Source organism: Heterodontus francisci, chromosome 5 (assembly GCF_036365525.1).
Source record: "Heterodontus francisci isolate sHetFra1 chromosome 5, sHetFra1.hap1, whole genome shotgun sequence".
In the NCBI taxonomy this organism is placed as follows: domain Eukaryota; kingdom Metazoa; phylum Chordata; class Chondrichthyes; order Heterodontiformes; family Heterodontidae; genus Heterodontus; species Heterodontus francisci.
Genome location: NC_090375.1, coordinates 129726812 through 129741639, shown reverse-complemented (window position 1 = coordinate 129741639; position 14828 = coordinate 129726812). Strand labels below are relative to the sequence as shown.

Sequence of the window (14828 nt, the reverse complement as noted above, 5' to 3'; positions counted from 1 at the left end):
CAAGGCACAAGTCAGGAGTGTGATGTAATACTCTCCACTTGCCTGGATGGGTGCAGGTCCAACAACACTCAAGAAGCTCAATGCCATCCAGGACAAAGCAGCCCGCTTGATTGGCACCCCATCCACAAACATTCACTCCCTCCACCACCGACTTACAGGATCAACAAGATGCACTGCAGCAACGCACCAAGGCTCCTTAGACAGCAACTTCCAAACCCACGACCTCTACCAACTAGAAGGACAAGGACAGCAAATGCATGGGAACACCACCACCTGCAAGTTCCCCTCCATGTCACACATCATCCTGTCGCTGGGCCAAAATCCTGGAACTCCCTTCCTAACAGCACTGTGGGTGTACCTACCTCCCATGGACTGCAGCGATTCAAGAAGGCAGCTCACCACCACCTTCTCAAGGGCAGTCAGGGATGGGCAATAAATGCTGGACTGGCTAGCGATGCCCACACCCCATGAATGAATTAAAAAACCCTGTCAAATGCCGTCTGGAAATCCAAGTACAGTACGTCAATGGGCTCCCCTTTATCCACAGTGCATATTACTCCTTCAAAAATCTCCAATAAATTGGTTAAACATGATTTCCCTTTCACAAAACCACGCTGACTATTCCAGATTACCTTGGTTTTTTTTTTTAAGTGCCCAGCTATAGCCTCCTTAATGATCGATTCTAACACCTTCCCCACGACAGATGTCAAGCTAACTGGCCGATAGTTACCTGTTTTCTGCCTCCCCCATTTCCTGAATAGAGGGGTTATATTTGCTACTTACCAGTCTGATGGAACCTTTCCAGAATCTAGCAAATTTTGAAAAATTAACACCATCGTATCTACTACCTCATTAGCCACCTCTTTTAAGACCCTAGGATGAAGCCATCAGGACCTGGGGACTTGTCGTCCCGCAGCTCCATCAGTTTGCTCAGTACTGCTGCCTTGGTGATTATAATTTCAGCCAGTTCCTCTCTTCCTTCCACTTCCTGATTTACAGCTGTTACTGGAATGTTTTTAGTATCCTCTATAGTGAAGACAGAAGCAAAATATTTGTTCATTTCATCTGCCATTTCCTTATCTATTAACTCCCCATTCTCACTCTCCAGAGGACCAACACTCACTTTACTTACTTTTTTCCTATTTAAATACCTGTAGAAACTCTTGCTATCCGTTTTTCCATTTCGAGCTAGCTTCCTCTCATACTCTAATTTCTTTCTCCTAATTAACCTTTTAGCCATTCTGCCATTCTTGACATTCTGACCAATCAACTGACCTGCCATTCATCTTTGTGCAATTACACACTTTTTCCTTAACTTCTTAAGTTAACCACGGATGGTGGGTCCTCCCCTTAGATTTTTTCTTTATAGTAGGAATATACTTATTCTGATATATGCCCTTAAAATGCCTGCCACTGCTTCTCTATTGATCTATCTCCTAGCTTAATAACACAGTTTACTTCAGCTAGCTCAGCTTTCATGCCCACATAGTTGCCCTTATTTAAGTTTAAAATACTAGTCTTAGACCCACTCCTCCCTCTTTCAAACTGGATGTAAAATTCAATCATATTGTGATCGCTGCTACCTAGAGGTGCCTTTACTCTGAATGCTTGACTGTACTTTTGATAAGTAAACATGCAAAAGTTCTAGAGATCTTAATACATTATTTATTTACTCTGAAGCTACATAGTGCACATTCTTAACACTTCCAAGTAGTAAAATAAATTGAGCTCAAAGTACACAGCTTTTCAAATGAATGGTTTAAAAAATATCCCTAATGACTATTACAATGTAGGTTTATGAGACATATACAGTACTAAAGCACATTAAAGACATATTCTTACTGGATTAACCAATCCCAGTTCCATTTTGAGACTCAAATGGTTCTGGGCTCTTAAAAAAGGATGAATTAAAATCAGTCCTCAGTTACTACAACTCAAGCAAATTTAAACTCAAACCTTACCCAATTTTTTGTCCAGTTATATTTTGCATTTGCCAATTTCAGAGTTAATTTTTATATCAATTTTAGAGTTAAAATAAATTTAGGCACAAATATTTGTTAACTAAAAGAACATAATGTTCCTAATGTGTTTCAAGAAAAATGTGCAAAGAACAAAGAAAGTTACCTCACATTCAAAACAAACATTTCACCTATGTAAATTTTTTACCAAATGTAAGCAGGGAAGGTAACCAGTTATTCCTAAGGATTATTAGGCTTCTGTGTCAGATTCCCTATTTTCCTTGATAAATCTGTAATTATTGCATTCCAACAGACAATTCAATAAGCTGTTAACTTCTAAATAATAAATACCAGATGCCAAAATGCCAGCTATCAGCATGGAGACTTCCTCTGGAATTGTATTACCTTTAAATTATCTGGTGGAGGCTAGCCACTTCCAGCATTTTCAGCTAATGGCAACATTTTGAGATGAGTGTTTTCCCTGCCTCTGCTCAAATTGAGGACTTGAATAGGAATTTTGAGGCTGGGAAAGGGAAAATAAAGTAGGAGATGCACAACAGATTCAAGTATCAGCTTTCCAGCAATCACAAGATGTGTCTCATTTTAAAAAAGGAGCACCATTCTTTAACTTGGGCCCAAGTTAAGTGTTTCAGGATGAAGAAATACTTTTAAAAAAGAAACATTATGTTCACAGATTTATTATTGTGGGGTTGCATTTAGATTTCTTGATTTAAAGAAAATGAGAAATGATTCAGTAACAACACTACAGAATGTTATAGCTGAAAGCTCTGCCCAACCTTCTGTCTGAAATTAGAAGTCTCTTGCTCTCATCTTCTCTGAAAACCAGAAACAATGTTGAACTTCTCTGTGAAAGAACTTTAGGGATGGCTAGTGTGGATTTGTGTAGATTGTGGGAAAATCTAAAGAATTTTACTGCAGTAAAATTATATATAAACAATACTGCATGGAATAGATATTCAGTATATGCATCTTGATTAATGCAATGCTGCCCTTACAGCATGAAAATTAGTTCATCAGTCCACACTGAAAATAGGTAATGAACATCAGCTCCAAAGTACTCATATTCTTTTCATTTTTGGGAGATTGGTGGGGTGGTTTGGCAGGGGGGGGGTGGGGAGAAAGAAAAAAAAAGAGAAATTAAATACATTTCTATTTTAGGTGGTGTGGTGGTAATGTCACTGAGCTAGTAATCCAAAGTTCCAGGCTAATGCCCTGGGCATGGGTTCAAATCCCACCATGGCAGCTGGTTGAATTTAAATTCAATTAAATAATACATTCAATGAATAAATTAAAAAATATGGAATTGAAAAGCTAGTCATGGCGCCATGAAACTATTGATCATAAAAACCCATCTGATTCATTAATGTTGTTTCGGGAAGGAAATCTGCCACACTTTCCTGGTCTGGTCGACACATGACTCCAGACCTACAGCAATGTGGTTGACTCTTAACTGTCCTCTGAAATGGCCTAGCAAGTCATTCAGTTGTGAAGGGCAATTAGGGATGGGCAACATATGCTGGCCTTGCCAGTGATAACCACATCCCACGAAGGAATAAAAAAGTGGTTCAACCATTCCAATTTAAAAATCACTGGTCATTTACATTCGACAGTTTACGGGTTATATACGAAGTGCAGGGCCAGAAAACACACTGCAGTTTTTCTGATTAGTACCAGAAACTAATACTGTCAGATGGCCACTCCCTCAAATATTTATCCAACCGTACTTCTTTCAACCTTACCTCTTCCTCACTGTCTGCTTCTACAGCCTCCTTGGCAGCCCATTCAATTGCTCATTACCATCTGTGTAAACTATTTAAATCTAAATCTAAAATATCAATGTACATTCCCTCTTCTTGAGCTTGAGCACATAGGACCAAGTCCTAGTTTGTGGCAATCTCAAACATGTGACTAGGGTGAGATTGATTTACTTTCTCAAGGGTCTTCAACAACATGACAAGGAATGATAGAAGTACTGAATAATTACTTTGCCTCAGTTTTTACTAAAGATAACAAAATAGAGACACTTCATTAGAGGATGAGCTGAAAAAAGATCAACACAGTTGGGATAGAAAGAGGGAAAGAATTGACAAAAGAGCAATATATATATATATATTCTTCTTTCTTTCTTTTGGGCCTCCTTATCTCGAGAGACAATGGATACGCGCCTGGAGGTGGTCAGTGGTTTGTGAAGCAGCGCCTGGAGTGGCTATAAAGGCCAATTCTGGAGTGACAGGCTCTTCCACAGGTGCTGCAGAGAAATTTGTTTGTTGGGGCTGTTGCACAGTTGGCTCTCCCCTTGCGCCTCTGTCTTTTTTCCTGCCAACTACTAAGTCTCTTCGACTCGCCACAATTTAGCCCTGTCTTTATGGCTGCCCGCCAGCTCTGGCGAATGCTGGCAACTGACTCCCACGACTTGTGATCAATGTCACACGATTTCATGTCGCGTTTGCAGACGTCTTTATAACGGAGACATGGACGGCCGGTGGGTCTGATACCAGTGGCGAGCTCGCTGTACAATGTGTCTTTGGGGATCCTGCCCTATATAGATAGATAGATAGGAGGTGGAGGGGTGTCTGTTCCCTGTGGGTGAGGGAACGGAACAAGGAGGGGTGGCATTCTTGCTGCTCCTGGTTCACAAGAAGTGCAGTAAAGGCACTTAGCTCCTCCTTGAAGCTTTCCTCATCTCCCTTCAACTGCCAGGTTTTCCCGCAGCCTAGAAAACACAGCTGGTCACCGTTAAACCTGCAAAGCTGGTTAAATCAGAGTCAGCCAGCTTCATTGACATGTTAAAATCGCCAATCTGCCTCCTGGGAGCGGGTTAGCTGGTTTCAGACTCTTAAAATTTTAATCTCTCACCTGAACTCAACTCACCCGTTTTTTTGGGTGTTAATAACCAGCCCATTAATTCATCCTGGAATTTGTCACACGATCCCTCTATTTCCTTTATCTTTTTACGGTCAGGTATCTTCCCAGTATGTGGGTAAAATAGCTGATAAAGCAGTATGCTAGGGATTTAAAACCCATTCTCATTTTGACCTGCTTTTTAAGAAAAATGCAAGTACTGTTCAAATTAAAAAACTAAGGTGGAAAGAGCACAATGTCAATTAACGGATAATAACAAGCAATTTACAACTGTTTTTAGATATATTCTACATTCAGTAACTGCACATCAGAGCTTTTATTTTCCCCTAACAATTGAGAGTCTGTAAAGATGTTTTTGTATAAATAGCTTTTATGTCTCAAATTCTGCCCTTTGCTTAACAGAGGCCTTGAGATTACTCCATGTGATTCTAAAATATGCACAAACTCTTCCCTCTGCTTTTTAAAAATTGATCTTAACCCATTTAAAATAAAGGAAGGAATTTCATGAAATACATTAAGCATTCTTATACTATTACTTCATTGTGCAATTTCTAGGCCATTATTTAATGCACTTACTGACAGAACGGTGTTGGTTTTTACCATGTGTTATATTAATGAGTTATTTTCACAATCTTTCCACCCAAATAATTTCACATTAAAGACTGAAAGAACTTGTATTTCTATAGCACTTCCCACAATCTTCGGATGTGCTCACAGACAATGAAGTACTTTTCAAATGTAGTGTAACATGGGATACAGCAAGATCCCATTAACAGCAATGAGATAAATGACCAGATAATTCTTTTAAACAAACGATTTTCGATGAGGGATAAAATTTGGCCAGGATATCAGGCAAACTCCCCTGCTCTTTTTCAAATAGTGGCATGGGATCTTTCAATTTTACCTGAGGGGGCAAATAGGTCCTTGATTTCATGTCTCATGCAAAAGATGGCACAGCAGCTCTTACAGTGGAGCACTCCCTCAGAACTGCAATGACTTGTCAGCCTAGATTACATGCTTAAATCTTGGGAGTGATGTGTGATCCCACAACGTTCTGATTCAGAGGTGAGACTGCTACCACAGAGTCACGTCTGGCACCTTAATACACAAATGTGAGATCAACTATACCTTCCTTTTGAGCAGAACGATTGTGATTTTGGGGTAACAAATCAATGAATAAGCATGCAAATCCTGAATGGGAAACATTTATACTGGCTTCCTTCTATGTGGGAAAAGTTAACAAAGTTTGAGAATTTCAGAAAAAAGGTCTTACCTTTTATTTTATTCAAGAAATCCACGGATTTGAATGCTTGAACATAATATATTATTCGGTTTACTTTGCTCATTAGAAACAACAGATAATTCACATGAAGCATACTTTACCCATGTGAAATAAACACAGGGGCATAAATACTAACAGACCAATGAAGTATAACTCCAAAGCATCACATAAGATTACAAGGTGAAAGAATTGTAATTCAACATCATTAAGTTAGTAGATACCAGTTTTTCAGCACTGTATAACCTCTCAGTACTGCATTGTCACAATAATCTGCAAAATAATGGCAATACGTACTTTCAATAATAGTATACCGCCTAAACGCTTAATTATTTCAGATTATTACAGGAACAGTCAGCAGTTTTGATACACTCTGCAAAGTGACAAAATATTTGTTTACCAACCCTTAGGGCCGGTTGGAGACACTTGCCAAAATAAATTGGCTTTATACTGACATCTTCCACACACACATCAAACCCCAGTCATTTTGTGCTTCCGTAATTTGTTGCAGCCACAGGTTTTTTTTAATCATTTCCTATGATAGTCACATGTTTGCACACTAGATTTAAATGAATGAATAGATACAAGGCAAAATTAATGCTTTCAACTTGAATTGATTTCAAACATCATTTGTGAGGAAGCTCATTTAACTCAATTTACTCTTTGGTTATGTTCATGGTATATTCAGTTTTAATTTTTTTATTGGCCAACATAATATTTCCATTTGGTTTACCAAATTTATTTCATACTCAATGAACAGCAGGTTTGAAGTTATAATAGGATGAAAGTTCAGTGCCGAGCCACAACATAAAAACTAGGGAAAAAATTTTCCCAAGTAAAATGTTGAATTTTGCTTTTACCTGGCCACAAGTGGAATTTATGTGGACACTCATTCATTACAACTGGGCATCCATGAGGCACTGTGGGCCATCAGCAGCAGAATTGTAATCAACCACAATCTGTAACCTCATGGCCCGGCATATCCTCCACTCTACGATTACCATCAAGCCAGAAGACCAACTCTGGTTCAATGAAGAGTGCAGGAGAGCATGCCAGAAGCAAAACAAGGATACATTAAAAATGAGGTGTCAGCCTGGTGAAGCTACAAAACAGGACTACTTGCATGCCTAACAGCAGAAGCAGCATGCAAGAGACTGGGCTAAGCGATCCCACAACCAACGGATTAGATTTAAGTTCTGCAGTCCTGTCACATCCAGTCATAAATGGGGTTGGACAATTAAACAATTAACAGGAGGAGGTGGCTCCACAAACATCCCCAACCTCAATGATAGGGGAGCCCAGCATATCAATGCACAAGACAAGGCTGGAACATTTGCACCCGTCTTCAGCCAGGAATGCCGAGTGATGATCCAACTCGGCCTCCTCCTGAGGTCCCCAGCATCACAAATGCCAGTCTTCAGCTAATCCGATTCACTCTACATGATAATCAAGAAACGGCTGAAGGCACTGGATATTGCAAAGACTATGGGCCTTGACAACATTCCGGCAATAGGATGAATGACTTGTGCTCCAGAACTAGCCTCGCCCCCTAGCCAAGCTGTTCCAGTACAGCTACAACACTGGCATCTACCCGGCAATTTGGAAAATTGCCCGGTATGTCCTGTGCAGAAAAAGCAAGACAAATCCAACCTAGCCATTACCGTCCTTTCAGTCTACTCCCGATCATCATCAAAGTGATGGAAGGTGTCATCGACAGTGCTATCAAGTGGCACTTGCTCAGCGATAACCTGCTCACTGATGCTCAGTTCGGGTTCCACCAGGGCCCCGCAGCTCCTGACCTCATTACAGCCTTGGTTCAAACATGGACAAAAGAGCTCAACTCCAGAGACGAGGCGAGAGTGACTGCACTTGACATCAAGGATCCCTAGCAAAACTGGAGTCAATGGGAATCGGGAAAAATCTCTCCGCTGTTTGGAATCATACCTAGCGCAAATGAAGATGGTTGTGGTTGTTGGAGGTCAATCATCTCAGCTCCAGGACATCACTACAGGACTTCCTCAGGGCAGTATCGTAGGCCCAACCATCTTCAGCTGCATCATCGATGGCGTTCCCTCCATAAGGTCAGAAATGGGGATGTTCGCTGATAACTGCACAATGTTCAGCACCATTCATGACTCCTCAGATACTGAAGCAGCCTGTGTCCTTATGCAGCAAGACCTGGACAACAGGTCTGGATTGATAAGTGGCAAGTTACATTCGCACCACACGAGTGGCGGGCAATGACCATCTCAAACAAGAGAGAATCTAACCATCTCCCCATTGCCATTCAATGGCATTACCATCGCTGAATCCCCCACGATCAACATCCTGGGAGGGGGGGGGGTTCACCATTGACCAGAAACTGAACTGACCACCCACATAAATGCTGTGGCTACATGAGCAGGTCAGAAGTTGGGAATTCTGCGGCAAGTAACTCACCTCCTGACTCCCCAATACCTGTCCACCATCTACAAGGCACAAGTCAGGAGTGTGAACGAATACTCCCCATTTGCCTGGATGGGTGCAGCTCCAATACTCAAGAAGCTTGACATTATCCAGGACAAAACAGCCTGCTTGATTGGCACCCCATCCACCACCTTCAACATTCACTGCCTTCACCAGAGATACACAGTGGAAGCAGTGGGTACCATCTACAGAATGCACTGCAGCAACTCACCAAGGCTCCTTAGACAACACCTTCCAAACCCACAACCTCTACCACCTAGGAGGATGCATGGGAACAGCACCACCTGCAAGTTCCCCTCCAAGCCACACACCATCCTGACTTGGAACTATATTGCCATTCCTTCACTATCGCTGGGTCAAAATCCTGGAATACCCTTCCTAACAGCACTGTTGGAGTCCCAACACCCCATGGACTGCAGCAGTTCAAGAAGGCAGCTCACCACCATCTTCTCAAGGGCAATTAGGGATGGGCAATAAATGCTGGCATAGCTAGCAATGCCCACATCCCCCGAACGAATGAAAAAGACATGCTTTGCCTCTCCCACCTTACCAAGATTCATGATGAAGGCACCAGTCCAACTCTGCAATTTTAGTATTTTGCACTCAACTGAAAAGAAATCGATTAACTCTGCTATAATCGGATTGCCATTTGTAAACAATGCTGAAATGAAGGATTTGTAACAAAATTAATGTTCCTCGCTATTTCATGTTTGCTACATTGCACAACATAAAATTCAAAGATTAAAGTAGTAATTTTCCTTTACAAGATGCATTTAGTTTCTTGTGTAAATGTTCGTAACAGTTGCTTAATCTGCTAATGTAATATTGAGCAGTGCAATGCTTAAATGCAACGAGCTTTGAAAATTGCATTAGCATGTTTTCCTTGGATATATTTACACTGCACGATCAAAGGGTCACCCTTCTCACTCCACATTCACAACAGAACTTTGCGCACTCCACAGGATACTTGGTTCCACATTCATGACAAAATCTTGGCAGTTGTTGACCAGCTGAACTTCTAACATTGCCTTTTGTGATCCCATCATTGAAAGTCAGGGAATTATCCTTGGTGTCTAAACCAGATTTCACACTGTTCCTGGAAAAGAAAAGTGTTATATTTTATCAAGATTCTGAGGTAAGGTTACATCTTTAATCATTCACAATCCCCATAGGTATAATCACATTCCAATATCATGCAATCTTAATGGTAATACATACAACTTGTATTTGTCTAATGCCATTAACGTAATAAAACACCCCAAGATGCTTCACAGGAGCACAATAAAGCAAAACTTAACACTGAGCCACATAAGGAGATAATAAGGCAGATGACCAAAAGCTTAATCAAAGATGCAAGTTTTAAAGGAGCATCTTAAAAGGAAGAAAGAGAGGCAGAGAGGCAAAGAGGTTTAGGGAGGGAATTCCAGAGCTTAGGGTCTGGATAGCAAGAAGCTTTTTCCCCCCAGAGTGGGGGATTCAAATACTAGGGGTCACGAGTTCAAAGTGAGAGGGGAAAAGTTTAGGGGGGATGTGTGTGGAAATTTCTTTACGCAGAGGGTGGTGGGTGCCTGGAACGCGTTGCCAGCAGAGGTGGTAGATGCGAGCATGATAGTGTCTTTTAAGATGTATCTAGACAGATACATGAATGGGCAGGAAGCAAAGAGATACAGACCCTTAGAAAATAGGCGACATGTTTAGATAGAGGATCTGGATCGGCGCAGGCTTGGAGGGCCGAAGGGCCTGTTCCTGTGCTGTAATTTTCTTTGTTCTTTGGTCCAGGCAGCTGACGGCATTGCCACCAATGGTGGAGTGATTAAAATAGGGGATGCTTAAGATGCTGGAATTAGGAGTGCAGCTATCTTGCAGGATTGTGGGACTGGAGCAGATTACAGAGATAGGGAGGTACGAGACCATGGAGGGATTTGAAAACAAGGATGAGAATTTTAAAATCAAGACATTGCTTAACTGGGAGCCAATGTATGTCAACGAGCACCGGTGCGAGTTAGGACACAAGCAACAGAGTTTTGGATGACCGCAAGTTTACAGACAGTAAAACAGGGGAGGCCGGCCAGGAGTGCATTGGAATCGTTAAGGTCAGAGGCAAAGGCATGGATGAGGGTTTCAGCAACAGATGAGCTGATGCATGGACTGGGTTGGGCGAAGCTATGGAAACGGAAATAGACAATGCTAGCAAAGGCACGGGTATATGGAAGGAAGCTTGTCTCAGGTATAAAATTTAGTTCCTCAGTGCCTTCAGCAGTTTTCCTTTCTGTTTATAGTACCAATAACATACCTTTCTTTCTCTGCCCACACTGTATTGAAAATGTACTGGAATGTCCATATATCAACTTTTTCTCATAGAAACTTGCAAAGTGTCCCTCCCATAAACATTGTTTCAAACCTGAGGTGCACACTTCAAAACAGATTCATATCAATTCTTGAAATACTATACTTGAAAAAAGCAGCAAGAAGCAAGATCATAGGGACATCTCCAAGTCACATGCCATCCTTACTTGAACAAATAGTGCTGTTCTTTAATTGTTGCTTGCTACAAATGTTAGATTTCCCGACCCAACACCAATGCTGAAAATCATTGTGGTAGCACCATAGTACATGGGCAGTAGCAGTTCTGTAATGCACACCACCACCTTCTCAGGGTAATTTGGGATGAGCAATAAGTGCCAACCTTATCAGAGTTTTTCATATCTCAAATATCAACAAATAAAAAAAGAAAATCCTAGAAATTTTGAAATTATAGCATTTTTTGAAGTATACAAATTATAAAGACAAAGTATATACTGTATTCTCTTCACCTCTCCAAAATATTCAAAATTTCACAAATCAATTTCATGAAAAAGTGAAACATGGCAAACGCATTGAATTCCAAGTAAAAACCATCAGCTAAAAGTGAATTCTCACTGTATTTTATTCAGGGTATAAAATAAATTTAAATAAAATAGTTCCAATAGAACAGTTTCCTTCTTTTCAAGTTACAGAATACCACCTTATGTAATTCTCAGCATTGTACGTCTTTTTGTTCACTGAGATTGTTGCAGCAACATTCCTAGCTCCACTGGAAGGTGTTAGCGTTCGAGACCTGATGTTACTGGACAAACCTCTGAAAATAAAATACATTTGTCAAAAAACACAAGTTCATAATTATTTATGAATAAAAAGTGTAAAGCATAATAGACTTAATTTTATGATAGTGAGAAAAATGTAAGGACAATCGTTTGAGGAATGTAATTCTGTTGCAGTTTTTACATCAAACATCAACATGAAGCATTCCCTGGACAGGTTCTATATATAAATCCCTTTACAATGCTCCAGTATGCCAGCATCTTAGCTTCCATATAACAAGTTATATTTATATAGCGCCTTTAACGTTATAAAACGTCCCAAGGCGTTCTGGAGTTGGGACTGAAAAATAAAGGTGGCTCTGTATTGATGGTATGGCAAACAGAGTCCCAAATTCAACTTGCACTGTAAGACACTAATTAGAGAACATGGCTGTGAAAGACTTATTAAATTTCTTCTGATGTACTGATGAAAGGTCATTGACCTAAAACGTTAGCTCTGTTTCTCTCTCCACAAATGCTGCCTGACTTGCTGAATATTTCCAGCATTTTCTGGTTTTATTTGGATAGGCTCTGGTGTTCCAACTTGTACACCTAAAAGAACCACGAGTTATCCATCTACACATCTTATAGAAACATAGAAAATAGGAGCAAGAGTAGGTCACTCGGCCCTTCGAGCCTGCTCCGCCATTCATTATGATCATGGCTGATCATCCAGCTCAGTAATCTGTTCCCACTTTCCCGCCATATCCTTTGATCCCTTTTGCCCCAACAGCTATATCTAACTTCTTCTTGAAAACATACAATATGTTGGCCTCAACTGCTTTCTGCGGGAGCGAATTCCACAGGCTCACCACTCTCTGGGTGAAGAAATTTCTCCTCATCTCAGTCCTGAAAGGTTTATCCTGTATCCTTAGGCTATGACCCCTGGTTCTGGACTCCCCAACCATCGGGAACATCCTTCCTGCATCTACCCTGTCAAGTCTGTTACAATTTATAGGTTCCTATGAGATCCCCCCTCACTCTTCTGAACTCCAGCGAATATAATCCGAAACGACTCAATCTCTCATCATACATCAGTCCCGCCATCCCAGGAATCAGTCTGGTAAACTTTCGCTGCACTCCCTCTGTAGCAAGAGCATCCTTCCTCAGATAAGGAGACCAAAACTGCACACAATATTCCAGGTGTAGCTTCACCAATGCCCTGTATAATTGTAGCAAGACATCCCTGCTCCTGTACTCTAATCCTCTCACTATGAAGGCTAACATACCATTTGCCTTTTTTACTGCCTGTTGCACCTGCATGCTTACCTTCAGTGACTGGTGTACAAGAACACCCAGGTCTCGTTGCATATTCCTCTCAGTTTATAGCCGTTCAGATAATAATCTGCCTTCCTGTCTTTGCTACCAAAGTGGATAACCTCACATTTATCTACATCATACTGCATCTGCCATCCATTTGCCCACACACTCAACTTGTCCAAATCACCCTGAAGCCTCTCTGCATCCTCCTCACAACTCACCCTCCCACCCAGTTTTGTATCATCTGCAAATTTGGAGATATGACATTTAGTTCCCTCATCTAAATCATTAATATATATTGTAAATAGCTGGGGCCTTAGCACCGATCCCTGCGGTACCCCACTACTGCCTGCCATTCGGAAAATGACCCGTTTATTCCTACTCTGTTTCCTGTTTGCCAACCAATTTTCTATCCATCGCAATACACTACCCCCAATCCCATGCGCTTCAATTTTACACGTTAATCTCTTATGTGGGACTTTGTTGAAAGCCGTCCAAATAAACCACATCCACTGGCTCCCCCTCATCAACACTACTAGTTACATCCTTGAAGAATTCTAGTAAATTTGTCAAGCATGATTTCTCTTTCGTAAATCCATGCTGACTCTGTCCGATTCTACCACTGTTCTCCAACTGCTCTGCTATAAAATCTTTGATCATGGACTCTAGAATTTTCCCCACTACCGACGTCAGGCTGACTGGTCTATAATTCCCGGTTTTCTCTTTCCCTTCCTTTTTAAATAGTGGGGTTACATTAGCTACCCTCCAATCTGTAGGAACTATTCCAGAGTCTATAGAATCTTGGAAGATGACCACCAATGCATCCACTATTTCTAGGGCCACTTCCTTAAGTACTCTGGGATGTAGATTATCAGGCCCTGGGGATTTATCGGCTTTCAATCACATCAATTTCCCCAACACCATTTCTCTACTAATACTGATTTCCTTCAGTTCCTCCCTCTCACTAAACCCTGTATTCCCCAACATTTCTGGTACAATATTTGTGTCCTCCTTTGTGAGACAGAACCAAAGTATGTTCCGAAGAAGGGTCACTGACCCGAAACATTAACTCTGCTTCTCTTTCCACAGATGCTGCCAGACCTGCTGAGTGGTTCCAGCATTTCTTGTTTTTATTTATGCATTTAGTTGGTCAGCCATTTCTTTGTCCCCCATAATAAATTCCCGTTTCTGACTGTAAGACACCTACATTTGTCTTCACCAATCTTTTATTCTTCACATACCTATAGAAACTTTTACAGTCAATTTTTATGTTCCCCGCAAGCTTACTCTCGTACTCTATTTCCCCCTCCTTAATCAATCCCTTGGTCCTCCTTTGCTAAATTCTAAACTGCTCCCAATACTCAGGTCTGTTGCTTTTTCTGGTAAATTTGTATGCCTCTTCCTTGGATCTAATGCTATCTCTAATTTCCCTGGTAAGCCATGGTTTGGCTACATTTCCCGTTTTACTTTTGCCCAAGACAGGAATAAACAATTGTTGCAGTTCATCCATGCGCTCTTTAAATGTTTGCCATTGCCTCATCCCTTTAAGTAACGTTTCCCAATCCATCATACCAACTCACACCTCATACCTTCTTAGTTTCCTTTATTAAGTTTGAGGACCCTAGTCTCAGAATCAACTACATCACTCTCCATCTTGATGAAGAATTCTATCATATTATGGTCGCTCATCCCCAAGGGGTCTTGCACAACTAGACTGTCAATTATTCCCCTCTCATTACACAATACCCAGTCTAGGATGGCCTGTTCTCTAGTTGGTTCCTCAACGTATTGGTCCAGAAAACCATCCCGTATACCCTCCATGAATTTCTCCTCTACAGTATTGTGACTAATTTGATTTGCCCA

The 14828-nt window shown here is 41.1% G+C and overlaps 1 protein-coding gene across 1 annotated transcript in view; it reads right to left on the bottom strand.

Annotated features, from left to right (window-relative positions):
* Positions 1 to 4452: 4452 nt before the first annotated feature.
* The window catches only part of zc2hc1a (zinc finger, C2HC-type containing 1A), a 75797-nt gene continuing 65421 nt past the window's right edge, over positions 4453 to 14828 (bottom strand). Inside the window, exons 8-9 of the mRNA XM_068032091.1 lie at positions 11591 to 11704; positions 4453 to 9682 (exon numbers count right to left, since the gene is read on the bottom strand). Of these exons, the coding sequence (XP_067888192.1) occupies positions 9493 to 9682; positions 11591 to 11704 (304 nt within the window). The 3' untranslated portion in view covers positions 4453 to 9492. The remainder of the gene's footprint in view (positions 9683 to 11590; positions 11705 to 14828) is intronic.